Below are 14,059 nucleotides of genomic sequence, written 5' to 3'. Positions count from 1 at the left end.
ATGTGTACTTTCACAGCCTTCTTTGTTTTTATTCCTGACTTTTCTATACCGTTAGTATATGTACTATCTGTGCGACAGGCTGGGACCATTGACAGCTGGAGATAGGAACCAGCAACCCCTCGCAACCCCATGAGGGATAGACACGTTGAAAGAAAAAAATAAATGTATATATATATAAATATATATATATATATATATATATATATATATATATATATATATATATATATATATATATATATATATATGCTGGTGAAGATTCTCAGTCATCCAGGTCATGGTCATTCCAAAAAAAGGTAAAAAACAAAAACAAAAGAACTGGACTTGTATACTTGTTACAAGTCCAGTTGCTTTGTTTTTTACCTTTTTTTGGAATATATATATATATAAGCTGGGGCATCATCCAGGGAAGACAGATCACCCGCTGTTACCATCTAATGTAGAACAGATTACTGGATCAATGTGTACTTCTCTGCTTTTTTGTCTGTCTTGTTGTGTCTCTGTTCTGCCTTCTCTAACCTCCATTCGGTCGAGGCAGATGACCGTTCATACTGAGCCCGGTTCTGCTGGAGGTTTTTGCTTCCCGTTAATGGGGAGTTTTTCTTTCCACTGTCGCTTCATGCTTGCTCAGTAAAGCCATGGACAATGCAGATGGCTGTCCCTGTGGCTCTATGCTCTTCAGGAGGAGTGAATGCTGCTTGTCAAGACTTTGATTCAATCAACTGGTTCCCTTATATAGGAAATGTTTTGACCAATCGGTATAATATGATTGAATTTGACTTTGGAAAGTGCCTTGTGATGACGTTTCTTGAATTGGCGCTATATAAATAAAATAAAATATTTAAGTGTGTACATATATATATATATATACATACGTATATACCTATGTATATATATATATATATATATATATATATATATATACACATACATACACACACATCTTTTAAACACAAGTAGTGTGTTTAAAAGATATGAGATACCACCGAAAGCTGTTTTTAAAAGTATTGTAACTGTGGTAAATGATCATATTTTGAAAGACACTTGCACAAATCAGGAGGGGAAGATTAGACGGTGGAAAATACCTGAAGGATATTAAAATAACTATTTTTTGTGATCGTCTTCACATCTGTATTTTACTTTTGGTTCCTTGAGTGCGTTTCGAAGGATATATTATTGTTGCCTCAGTTGTTTTCCTTCATTACATTTATCTAAACATTGGAATTGTATAGTATTATCATAAAAACGTGAAAAAGTACCGTATTTCCTTTGACATAAAGGTGGATGCACAACATTATCCGATTTAAATATCTTCCACCTATGTAGCTTGAAAAGCTTAACCGGGTTGTCAAGAAATTATTGAAACATTTATAAACGTGTACCTCAAGGTTGAGTGCTAAGTCCAGTTCTTTGTAGTTTACACATAAAAAAATAAAATAATAATAATAATAATTTCAGATGTATGCTGATGACAGATGGTTTTGAATGTTGCAGGTAAAGATCTATTGTCTCTATTATCTATTGTATTTCTTACTGGAGCATGGTGTGAATAAAGCCTCATAACAGGACAGTCCTGGTGGAGCATGGTTTGAAAAAAATAAGTGTCAATTTGCTAATTAACACTAATTTAACCTTGCTTCTCAAACTGACACTTATTACATTTCCTTTGACATTAGCATCCAAGAACATTTACATGATGCACTAAATCATTGAGTTGAAATTTTTCTTTGTCATTTTCTAAGCGCGTTCTAAGAGTAAAACCTCTGCCAGACAGGATCCATCACAGGGGAGCCTCCAGTAACGGGAGATAGAAATAATTATTACTTAATGCAAAGAGTTTAATGCTGTTGTCAAAAAGGAGTTGAAGGAAATTTCAAAGGGACACTTTATTTTAAAAAAAGTCAATAAATACATAAAGAGATAGCAGAGGCCTTGTTGGGCTCCTGATGTAACACACTTTACATTATGATTGGGGTTAGATCACTTTTATAATAAGACTATCTGACTAGTATTAGGATTAAAACTAAAGCAGCATTTAAAAACAACCAGCCATGTAGTCATGGGTGATCACCATGCTTTATTTTTCACCGCGTAAAGATTAGTAACTGCAGTTGTTTATGACTAAATGCAGATTTTATTTGCAATGTGTTTTAAACAAGTTTGTTTGTATACCAAAAGAGGGAAGGCATGTTTACAGAACAAGACACGCAGACATAAGTAGCTTTTCTCAACCAAAATGGCAAATTAAGACTATGAACTCATTTTTGTATCGACATATTTTACAGTTGAGCGATTTCCCAGCATTTTCTTATAGAAGCTGAATGGGAACGCGCTGAAAATTTAACACAAAACATTAACACCAAACTTATGCACACAGCTCTATATTTAAAAAAAACGTTCAGTCTACTCTTGAAGTGACATGACCGTAAATCTCCCTGGTTGGTTTGAATCGCCCGTTTCTCACAGTTTTTTCTCCACCGTTGTGTCTCAGAGCTGAAACCTCCAGCACAGGTGGCCCAGTCTGTCGATGTTTTTGTGCAGGACGCTGTGGATCGGTGCCACGTATCTGGACACGTCCCCGTCCCGCGAGAAGTCCCTGCAGAACACGCCTTTGTCCGAGCTGAAGACGAACTTCTGGGGCAGCGGCCCGTTGCCCCTGACGTACTCCCACACGGCCAGGAGCAGCAGCCTCACCTCGAACGGCGTCAGGTGGGCGAAAGCTTCGTGGACGTTGGCCAGCACCGGCGGCAGCAGCTGGCCTTCCCCCATGCAGGACACCAGGAGGGAGGAGGCCTGCAGGTGCCAGGGGGAGTCTGTGGACGAAGCCTCGCGGGAGCCCTCCCAGTGGGACAGCAGGGTGGCCAGAAGGCCTCTGAGCACGGCGGAGCAGTAGCAGAGGGCCGGGCGTCCGGCCGCCACCACCTGAAGCAGGGGGAAGAGGACCGGGTGGGCCTCGAAGCACCGTCTGATGTGGATGTCTCGCTCCACGGTGGTCCGGGCGTGCTCCTCCGGGGGCCAGGACAGCTCCCCGTTGGCCACGTCTGGACAGACGTTCTCCACCAGCGTGACGGCGACCACCTTGGCCGCCTCGGGGTTGATGGGTAGCGGCTCGTCGGGGTCGGCTGGCGACTGGGAGCCGTTGAGGCTGGACGAACTGCAGCACTGGACTATAACAGCCAGCAGAGTCTGGATGTTCTGCAGGGAGAAGATACACCAAACACTTTTTACACCAGCTCTTTTTTTTCCCCCTTTTAGGTCCTGTTAATGTAAAGGAATCAAGCGCTATATTGTAGAGCTGTGCATAAAAATCGATACAAAGATTAATATTGATTTTTTTAAAAATGATTTAAAACCGATATTCTCGCTTTCAATATCGATATACCTCCCAACACCTAGGGGGCGCTATTGCAGCCTAACCTTCATCCCTAAAATCAGACGTTTGGGCACGTTTTTGGTTTCTGTGATACAGTAAATGCATTCAACCAAATGCACTTTGTTTTCCTGTTAATATATCAGTGTTCAATAAATTGAACATAAATAATATTTGGCTGGTTTTGTTGATTGAATGACTTTGAGCATTTGAAAGTAATAAATATCGATATTGGAGTCAAATCAAATCAAGGTGAGCTATATCGAGAATCGTATTGTATCGTGAGCTATGTATCGAAAATCGTATCGAATCGGCTCATCCTAGATGATACCCAGCCCTACTATATCGACAACCACCCATTAAGTGATTGATAGAAGCTTCCACACACCTAGTGTGTACACGGACAGCAATAATTATTGGCTTTTAATGATTTATTTCATGTTTTTCAGGGTGAAATGACAAATACGAACTCATGAATAAAATAAATAACCTGGGCGCCAGGGGTGGTTCTAGACCACATTTACCAGGGGGGCCAAGGTGGGGCCAGTGTTTTTTCACAGGGGCACAGAACAAAAAAAAAAATTAAAAACAATAAAACGGCAATATTTAACTGTGTAATAATATTAAGTGAGTCACTTGTGGCTCTGGAACTGCAGTTGAAAACTTTGCCCCCTGCTCAAAATACAGCTAAAGCTAAAAGAGAAACATCTTAAGTTTTAAATTCTTTTTAGAGTAAAGCTGTATAGGTAAAAAATAATATTGGTTAAAGTGACCAATCAGTTATGGTTTCTTTGCCATTGCAAATAATTATGAGAAGTTTATTTAACATCATGCTTTTAATACAGGGGCCATAACAGGGGCCAGGGCCATTTCTACAGGGGCATGGGCCCCTGTCGGCCCCTGTCTAGAACCGCCCCTGCTGGGCGCCCAGGTCTCAATTTGTCGTACATTTTCTCTAATCCAAACAAAGATATGTGGTTCTTTATTTTCCTTGGAGGTTGACAGTTTGGGTCAGACGACTGAAACTTGGACACGATCGGGTTTTGCAACAGGACTAAGAACCAAATACCGACAAAAAAATTATTTTCGGTATGGGTAAAGAAGACTAACATAAATGGAAGGACCTCTATCCCATTGAGAATGTATGGAGAATTCTTAAATACGCTCAATTTAGGATTGGTCATATATTAAAGATTGAGACTGTTCGGCACGGTGATGTTTTAAACATGAAAACCTTGTGCTGTCCCGCATGGTGGTGGCGGCGTCATACTGAGGGGCGGTCCTGCTGTCAGTGGTACTCGTGCATTGCTCAATATAGATAAAATAATAAAGGAGAGTTAAAAAGGCAGGAATGATCATAAACGTACATCAGGTCTGTTTTTAGAGCAAATAAAGCAGGTCAACCCTGAGCTGCTAAAACGGCTCTGACCTCAACCCCAGTCCATGCCAGCAAAACAACCTATTCTGATAAGCAAGGGCGGCAACTATCCTGTCAGAATTATGCTAGAAGCTTGTTGATGTAGCAACAAAAGCATGCACACTGCAAAAATGGATCTAAAAGCAAGTAAAATGTTCTTAAAAATTGTGTTTTTGTCCTTGATTTGAGCAGGTAAATAATATTATCTACCAATTGAATGAGTATTTTGACCCCTAAAACAAGATAATTAGATATACTGCACTTGAAACAAGACGATGGACATGAGTTGTTCCTATTTTAAGTGCAAAAATCTTATTCTATTTGCAAACCATCTTATTTACTTGCTCAATTCAAAGACAAATACACTCATTTTAAGAACATTTAACTTATTTTTAGTTCCGTTTTTGCAGTGCAGTGTCTTTGCAATCTGCTAAGCAACATTTGCCCAAATTAGTCAGCTTGTATAAATATATTTGAGATTATGTTTGATTTTAATTTAGCTGAATAAAGAGAAACCGTAAACTCAACCAACCTTTGTTTTTCCAATTAAAATTAAATTTTTGTGTCATTATCTGTCTAAATAAATCATTAAAAGCTCAAAATGAACACGCGTTTGTGTCCACGAGTGAGCTTTGAGCGCAACAATCCATCAACAAACCCACCTGGATGACTCCTGGCGGATCAGGCAGGTTGGGCGCGGCGCGGGCCTTCAGCCCCTTTCCGATCACTCCGGCGTGGAACACCGACCACACGCTGCCAGAAAAGTTCACCGTGGTGCCGAACCGACAGTTGATGTCCAGCAGGGAGGCGCCCAGGTCGGGGGAAACCGCCGGAGACGTGACGGGAGCTCCAGACATGTCGGCGATCTGCCCGCCGAACAGGTGAGCGTTGCCCTTGTGCAGCGCCCCCTCCACCAGCTGCTGCAGGATGGCCTTCAGCGTGAGAGGAGCGTACGCCGCCAGCCGCGACAGGAGCAGGACGGAGCAGCTCACCGCCTCGCCCGTCTGCCCCGCGGCCCGCCCCGCCCTCCTGGCCTCCCCTCTCCTCTGCAGCGCCAGGAAGAAGTGAGAGACGGCGGCCCGGGAGAGCAGGAGCAGGTGTGCCGGGGAGGAGGTGCGAGGCAGCGGGCTGCAGGAGAGGAGGCGCGCCGCGGCGTGAGACACGGCCGGGTCGCCGTGGAGGAGCAGGGGGCCGAAATCGTGGAGGTGCCCCGAGACCGCTGAGCCGATCTGGACGGCCATGGAGGACTGGGCTCCTGCGGCTCCTCTCCTCTCCTCGTCCTGGCTCTGGATGGCCGCGGCCAGGTTGAGGAGCAGCTGCCGGAGCTGACGGGGCGCGAGCGTGTGCGTGTGGATCTGAGCCACGCAGTGGGCCGCGGCGGCGGGAACGAGGCCGGCCATGCAGGAGGAGAGCGTCGTGTGGAGCTGCCAGGCCAGAGCCAGCTCCTCCGGGTTCCTGGCCTGGGTGAGGAGCTGGCAGAGGGTCTCGGTGGCTAAGCTGGGACCCCCGTACACCGAGAGCAGACACAGCAGCTGGTGCAGCCAGAGGTGGCGCTTCCTCTCCAGGCGCAGCGTCTCCGCACACAGCTGGCCGACATGCGAGCGCAGCTCCTCCAGGAAAGGGATGACCCTCTGGGGCTGAGAGGAGGAGGAGGCGGAGCTGAAGGGGCCGACCTCCGCCCCGTCGGAGCGGTTGAACACCAGCTTGTGGAGATGCAGCAGCAACATCTGGAGGAGGCGGTCGCAGCCTTCTCGGACTCCTTCGTTAGGCGACGGAGTCGGGCCGGAGATGATGACCGACGCCGGCGTCGCCGTGTCCGCCAGGAACCTGAGGACGCGAGCGCCGCCCGTGGGACTCTGGCTGACGAGGTGGACGGCCAGCCCCAGCATGTTGTCCAGCTCCTCTCTGGGCAGGCCCTGCAGCAGAGACTGCAGCTGGAGCAGCACCGGCGGGCGCAGGAGCTCCACCAGCTCCGACGACACGGCGCCAAACAGGTTCGGGGACATGGCGGCGAGCTGCAGCAGGAACGGCACGGCGGCGCGCCGCAGCTGAGGCGACGCCTCCCAGGACGTCGAGGAGGAAGCGGGAGAGAGAGGCGTGGACGGAGTCAAGCTCTCCTGAAACATCCTGAGCAGCTCCTTCCTGATGCTGTCAGAGTGGTGCGCCGCCAGATGCCCGAGGATTCCCACCACGGAGCCGATCTTCGGCACCCTGCTGCCTTTCTCCACCGGCGGCCCCTGGTCTTTGGCCCCGTGGGAGCAGAAGTCCTTCAGCCCGCAGGCCAACACCCTGCTGATGATGGTTCCCGGGAAGGCGGAGCCGATGTGGGCCACCACCCAGTCGAAATGGGGCGAGTGTTTGACGGACGTGTCCAGAAGTGCGTCCACGCAGGCATCGGGGCACCAGGCCAGCATGGCGGCCAGACACTGGGAGTAGGCCTCCATGAGGGAGCGGGTGGCAGCGCAGGACATCCACAGCTGCAGCAGTTCGTTGAGGCTGGAGGAGTGGGGGGCCACCCTGCGGCCGGCGTGCTTGCTGCTCAGCTGGCCCAGCAGGTCCACAGCCCAGGTGGAGACCAGCGGAGCCCAGGCTCTGGGGTTGAGACGGATGAACTCTGACAGAACGCCATGAACCTCCTACACAGGAGAAAAGCATTAATGAAGAAATAATCCAGTAAATGGTTTGGCAACCTGAGCACATCTCCTTAATACAGTTCGTTCAGAAGATTATGGACATTTCTACGGTCTGTTTAATCATCTGTATGTTCAGACATCAAGATCTATTGCTCTCACTCTGTTGAGTTTTCCTACTGTTCTCCAATTTGCATTTTTTGTTGTTATTTCAACTTTTAACTTTATGGTCGCTGTCATTTTTCTCTTCATAGCACACCTGGTCTGCCGTTCTGTTAGCTATGACATCATCCTGGGGCAGATCATCTGTTATTAGTATATAATATAGAAAGGATTCCTGGATCAATGTGTGCTTCTGTGCTTTTTGTGTCTCTGCTCTGTCTTCTCTAAACCCCAGTCGGTCGAGGCAGATGACCGTTCACGCTGAGCCTGGTTCTGGTTCTGCTGGAGGTTTTCCTCCCTGTTAAAGGGGAGTTTTCCTCTCCACTGTCGCTTCATGGATGCTCAGTATGAGGGATTGCTGCAAAGCCATGGACAATGCAGACGACTGTCGCTGTGGCGCCACGCTCTTTCAGGAGGAGTAGATGCTGCTTGTGAAGGCTTGATGCCACCTACTGGGTTTCCTTAGATAGGAAACTTTTTGACAAATCTCTATAATTTTATTAATAAAACTGAACATAATTCAGAAAATTTCTAAAAAACAAAAAAATCCTAAGTGTGGCTTCTATTTCAGGATCATTTCCCTGCTTTTTCTGAGATGTGGAGCAACACAGATCAACTCTGGTCAAAAATCATTGGCACTTAAAACTTGTCAAATCTGCACTAGATGATCCTATGATAGTCACAGATCCTTTAAATTACAGTTTTTGCTATTTATGGTGTCTTAGTTTTAAATACATGCACTATATTTAACCCATTTAAATCACACTAATTATATAAAAAATGTAATTCCTAATCAAAGCGGATCAAGGAGTTAAAAAAAAAGCCGTGAAATGTTCCTCTTTGAATTTTTTAATGAAAATGCCTTTATTTGTGTCATCTACCAGTAGCTGAAAAACACTAAATGATCCATGAGATGACTTTTCTCGGCTTCTTTTAAGGCTGCAGAGGAACCCTGGATGAAGTCCCACCTGTATGATGTCCTCCAGGTTGGAGGTCGCCCCGGAGCTGGCGTTTCCCTCCATCTCCAGGTTGTGAAGAAACGCCGACACGTGCTCATCGTACACGCCCCTCAGATGCTCCAGCACCGCGCCCCTGCAGGCCGGGACCGAGCGCAGCAGCCGCACAGCGCAGCGGGCGTGCTCCCTGACGCTGAGCTTCCGGCCCTGAACGGCGTCGACGCCACTGATGAAAGACTTGATCTCCTGGGAAAGCTCCTGCGCGCTGCAGGGGGGGAGAGGACGGGATGAGAAGTGGGACAATTAGCTGCAGCAAGCTGCAAACGACGAGCTGCTGCTGAGGAGGAAAAACCTACAAAGGTGACCCATAAAAATAGATCAGCATATACAAGAAGAAAACACAGTTAAAATGATGCATGGTTTTCTGTATTCTGTTTGCAAATTAAAAGTATAAAAAGTTTGGGGTGCATTTATATTCTGCACCCTTTACTCTGACACCCCCAACAGGAACCCAGAGGCCTTTAGAAGTCGCCTAATTTGTATAGAAAATATTATCTGCTGATGGGAGCTGCACCGAGCCAGACGGAGCGAGAATTCAGAGGATTGTTGGGTCACCGCTCCCCTCCGAGATGGACATCTACAGCACACAGCGCCTCAGCAGAGCTGGCATCGTCATCATTTACACTTCATAACCCTGTTTCTCAGCTGTTTGAGCTGTTACCCTCTAGGGGGCGCCGTATATCCACCAGAGCATAGACAAAGACTGAAAACAGATTATTTCCTAGGAGCCATCATCACCCTGGAGCATGCAGCTAACCCATCCATCAGCATAAAGCAATACAGACTCCCACCCCAGCACCATGCTACCACTAATATGGATCACAGTGCTGATTGTGTTTTCAGGCTGTTGTGCAGTTTCAGGGTTTCTGCTGCTGAAATTGCATTTTTTGCATGTGCAAAATGTAAGGATTGTACTTTTTTTCCACACTTTTGCTGTGTCCCTTCCATGGATTGTGGCAAACGTCTTTAATCTTTAACAAATCTCTGTTGCCTTCACAGAACAACTGTATTTGTATTGAGATTCAATTACGCACAAGTTAAATAGAATAAAATAGAATGCCCATTGATGTCATTGATTGGAGAGCTTCTCTTCATTGCAGACACAAAGTGTTTACAAAATACTGCAAAAGGTACTATTTCTAGTTATAATAATGAGTATATATAAAAAAAAATCCAAAATAAATGTAAAGGTATGTTTTAGAGGTGAAAACAGACGGTAGTAGTGGTTAGGGCTGAATGATTTTGGAAACTAATCTAATTGCGATTTTTTTTTCTTAATATTGCGATTTAATGCGATTTTTTTCCCCAGTTTAATTTATCATGTCTTTTTAATCATATACAAACAACAAATTAATTTGTTTCCTCGCTGTGCAGATTAGTTGCTAAAAGACCCACAGCATCTAAACTCTGCCTACAGTATATTTCAACCAAAATTGCAATTTTAACTTTTCTCCGCATTAACCACAAGTAACAAAAATGGCGTCTAAAAAAATATGTTTGTAAACAAGGACTATTTAAAACAAGAACTTTTAATATTTCTATTGATCAGAATATTATTCAAGAGAACAGCTTTTAGTTGATATGGACATCAATCCTTGTTGAACATAAAGTGCAACCAACAAGCAAGTCTATGTATTAAACTGATTGACCTGCACTTAATGCTTTGTATGATTATATAAACTCTAAAACAAGTAATAAAATTAGATTATCTCACTGCTGCAACTGTCTTCCCTTCCATGTGGAGGTAATCCCACTTTAAACATTTTACCAACACCTAATGGACGTGTCTAATTCCCTAATTGTTACATAGGCAAAAATTGCAGACTCTGCGATTTGGAAATTGCGTTTCTTTAAATTGCGATTATATTGAAAATGCGATTAATTGTTCAGCCCTAGTAGTGGTGAAATGTATTGCACGGTTAAGACTGAATAAACAGCAGCATCGCATCGGCGTCAGTGGGTGACGTTTTGCTTCAGCCCATCAGGGAAAGCGGTCAGAGTTGACGGGAAGAAGGAATGGAGCTAAATACAGGACAACCCTGAGAGAGAATCTGTTAAGAGGATCCAAAACACAAGACTAGGGCGGAGGTTCACCTTCCAGCAGGACAAAGACCGTAAACAGTCATCCAGGGCTTAAATGGGATGGTTTGGATCAAAACACACCCATGAGTTAGAACGCCACCACTGAAGCTCATCAGTAAATCTGGAAAGGAAAACTGTGACAAACTTGAAAACCTGAGCTTGAGCGGCTCTGCAAAGGAATAAAATCTGCAAATTATCAGCGTCTAACTGGACAAAACAGGTAGAGACATTTCCCCAACAGACCTAGAGCAACAGATCCTCCCACAATCCTAACAAAATAGGTTGACATTTGAGGATATGTACAAAAAAGGATACCTATGTTTTACTTTAAGATTATTGTTAGTTTATTCACAGTTTATTAGCAGTTTTAGATTATTAAGGTTACTAAAGTTATAATACTACTGTATCATTACTGCTTTAATTCTTTACAAGATCTCTATAAAATGTTGCATTTAATTCACCTCATTGTTTTTTTTTTTCTTGATAGTCTTTTTTATTTTCTCACATATTTTATACAGCTTACATTTTTGTTAATTGTTTCCACCACGTCGTCTCATAAATATCTTGTTTTATCTATTTATGTATTTTTAAAGGTATTGCCAAAACTTATGTCATGATACATTTCTTAATTTCGGTCAATACAATATAAGATAGACTTTATTGATCTCACAGTGGAGAAATTATATATATATATATATATATATATATATATATATATATATATATATATATATATATATATAGAGAGAGAGAGAGAGAGAGAGAGAGAGAGAGAGAGATAGATAGATAGATAGATAGATATAATTACGGTATCAATATAAACAACATAAAAGCCTCAGAAAGACTGCCAAGAATGCCCACAACATATGCCTGTACAAAATTATGACAATAATTTTGCCATCTTTATAAAACTCATCTTTGCTTTAAAACAACAAAACACAAAATTACATAAAACCCAAACCGTCAGTCAATGACAAGTAACATAATCATAGACTAATGTATTGAAATATTGGATAAAATTATATTGCGATATATAGATATTGACTTATTGACCACTCCTGATATTTATATATAAAAGTGAAAGATTAATTTCCTGTCTGGGATAAATAAAATGTCAGCTGCTGGAGCTGCTTGCTACATGAACATATGAGCGGACAGCGTGTGAATGTCCCGGGTCCGGCCAGCAGGGGGCTCCTCTTACCTCAGAGCAGTCGGAGCCGTGTGGCTGTGAGAGCTCTGCATCGCTTTCAGCGAACTCCCGTCAAAAACCACAGACATGGCTCGCTCCTTGGGCGCCAGCGGGTCACATCAAACCCGCTCCTCGGTTTCGGGGCTTCGAGTCGGGGCTTTGGGAGGAGCTTTCTGTGGCGTTTCTTATGTTGAAATTCGGGACAAAATACAGGCACAGGGCGGTCCGCCGTCGGAAGTCGGAACTTCTTTGGCCGTTAAAAAAACGGAAGCACCATAACCGCTCGGTGACAACACTGGCGCCACCTAGTGGCCATTCTGGTTACTGGATGCGTTTTTTTCACCTTTTTTCTAAAGTTACTCTCGTTTTTAACTTTCTTTTCTTATTTCATGTTGTGCACACAAAGACAATCCAATTAAATACAATTACAAATCATTTTTTATGACAATATGTTGATCTCAGATAAAACTGATGCAAATAGGTACAAAGGCTTGATCCTGAAACTTATAGGCCAGTGAAAAAGTATTTGTGCCCCCCAGATGAAGACCAGAACAAGACGAAGACTGAGACCGTAGATAGATGAGGGTAATGTGGTAGAGAAAGAAGAGACGAGGGATGGAATGATCCTCTGCAAGTGAGAGAGAAAGTGCGGTAGAAAGAACTTGATAAACTGGCAGCACAATGGCAGTACAAAAGCCATCAAGCCTTTTGTGATTACAGCTAGCAATGAGTCACCTAGCCTCACCTTATAACTACACAAAGCAAGGTCTGTTCTCAGAGCTGAGAATAAAAGGAAATCTGCTGGCCCCTGAAGGAATACTTAGGGTTGTACTAAGAGGCACTGTCCTGTCCTCATGAAACAGTTTGTGATTTATATCTGTGAAAGATGCTTTATTGCAAACATTTGTTCATTTCTGTGTGCATTTTTTTTATTATTGCCTTAAGTTTCCTAGGATCTTTCCGGTTCCCATATGCAAATATCCCAGCAGAGTGCAGGCAAATGAGCCTCACTCCACACAAGGGTTTCAGAGACATTTAAAAGCCTTTTTATTTTCACCCTATGAAAGTTCTTCACTATGCATCGAGTTATCTGGAACAATAGGGGCTGCCAAGTCATGATGCTTTTTGGGGATAGGTAGCTCCACCTTTAAAAGAAAAAATCCTTGTATTTAAATCAGCACACTTTTGAACCTGGGCCTACCTTAACACGCCTGCATGCAAATTAAGGTGTAGACGGTCTGGGTTAGCTCCCAGTTTTCCTCCACCATCCAATTTAGCATCGAATAATTACAAGGTTGAGCGCTAAGCTCCCTTTACTACACACATTTATGACCATTCACCAGCATTTCTCACCAACCACCCCCTATAAAGTCCTATGACAACACCACCGAGGTAGAACCTACCTCAGACGAGGATGAATCAGTATTAATTATGCATTAATTAAGGGCGAACAAGAGACAAAACTGTCCGGTTTGTGCTTACAAGGTAATAACTTAAAAATAAGCAACTCTAGGTGAAATATATAGTTGAACTGATTGGGCTCACTATTTGACATGAACCAGGTCCATTTTGTCTCTTGCTCATCCTATGAATTAGTTATTAGTTAGCTTGCAGAGCTCATGAGGTTTTTCAATCCAATTTTATTTATATAGTGGCAATTCATGAAACATGTCATCTCAAGGCACTTTCCAAAGTCAAAATTCAATCAGATTATACAAATTGGTCAAAAAGTTTCCTATCTAAGAAAACCCAGTAGATTGAATCAAGTCTTGACAAGCAGCATTCACTCCTCCTGAAGAAGTGTAGAGCCACAGTGGACAGTCGTCTGCATTGTCCATGGCTTGGCAGCACTCCCTCATACTGAGCAAGCATGAAGCGACTGCTAAATTTGTCAAGACATGGCTGCCATTTTTACAATTTTACAATACATGGAAACATTCACGATGAGTACCTCACCACAACTGAATCGCTGCTTTGTTGTTGTAGAGTGAATGGATTTTTGTATTTTCCTTTGTCATTATATTTTTTGTGTGTGTTTGCTTGTTTTTTCTGTTTTATTTTTTTTTTCGGGGGCGGGGGGGGGGGGGTTGTATATAGAAATGAGCAGCTTTGTGTGGAGCTTGAATGCTGTGGGGAATGTGGTGTTGAAAATTATTTTTTAAGTTTAAGTTTAAAATAAAATAATAAGTTGAA

The 14,059-nt window shown here is 43.6% G+C and overlaps 1 protein-coding gene across 1 annotated transcript; it reads right to left on the bottom strand.

Moving 5' to 3' along the window:
• Positions 1–2,057: 2,057 nt before the first annotated feature.
• Positions 2,058–12,114, bottom strand: ints5 (integrator complex subunit 5). Its single transcript, XM_012866089.3, has 4 exons — positions 11,879–12,114; positions 8,548–8,800; positions 5,450–7,423; positions 2,058–3,195 (listed from the first exon to the last, which is right to left on the bottom strand). The coding sequence occupies exons 1-4, from the start codon at positions 11,953–11,955 to the stop codon at positions 2,488–2,490; spliced, it is 3,012 nt and encodes a 1,003-aa protein (XP_012721543.2). The 5' UTR covers positions 11,956–12,114; the 3' UTR covers positions 2,058–2,487.
• Between the last annotated feature and the right edge of the window lie 1,945 nt (positions 12,115–14,059).

This window comes from Fundulus heteroclitus, chromosome 23 (genome assembly GCF_011125445.2).
Source record: "Fundulus heteroclitus isolate FHET01 chromosome 23, MU-UCD_Fhet_4.1, whole genome shotgun sequence".
Taxonomy (NCBI): Eukaryota; Metazoa; Chordata; class Actinopteri; order Cyprinodontiformes; family Fundulidae; genus Fundulus; species Fundulus heteroclitus.
This window is presented reverse-complemented; position numbering and strand designations above follow the sequence as displayed.

Coding starts and splice junctions, on each gene's coding strand:
- ints5 (XM_012866089.3), bottom strand. CDS start 11,955: ATGTCTGTGGTTTTTGACGGGAGTTCGCTGAAAGCGATGCAGAGCTCT. Junction 7,424..8,547: donor ACCTGGAGGACATCATACAG/GTGGGACTTCAT, acceptor TCTCCTGTGTAG/GAGGTTCATGGCGTTCTGTC. Junction 3,196..5,449: donor ATCCGCCAGGAGTCATCCAG/GTGGGTTTGTTG, acceptor TTCTCCCTGCAG/AACATCCAGACTCTGCTGGC.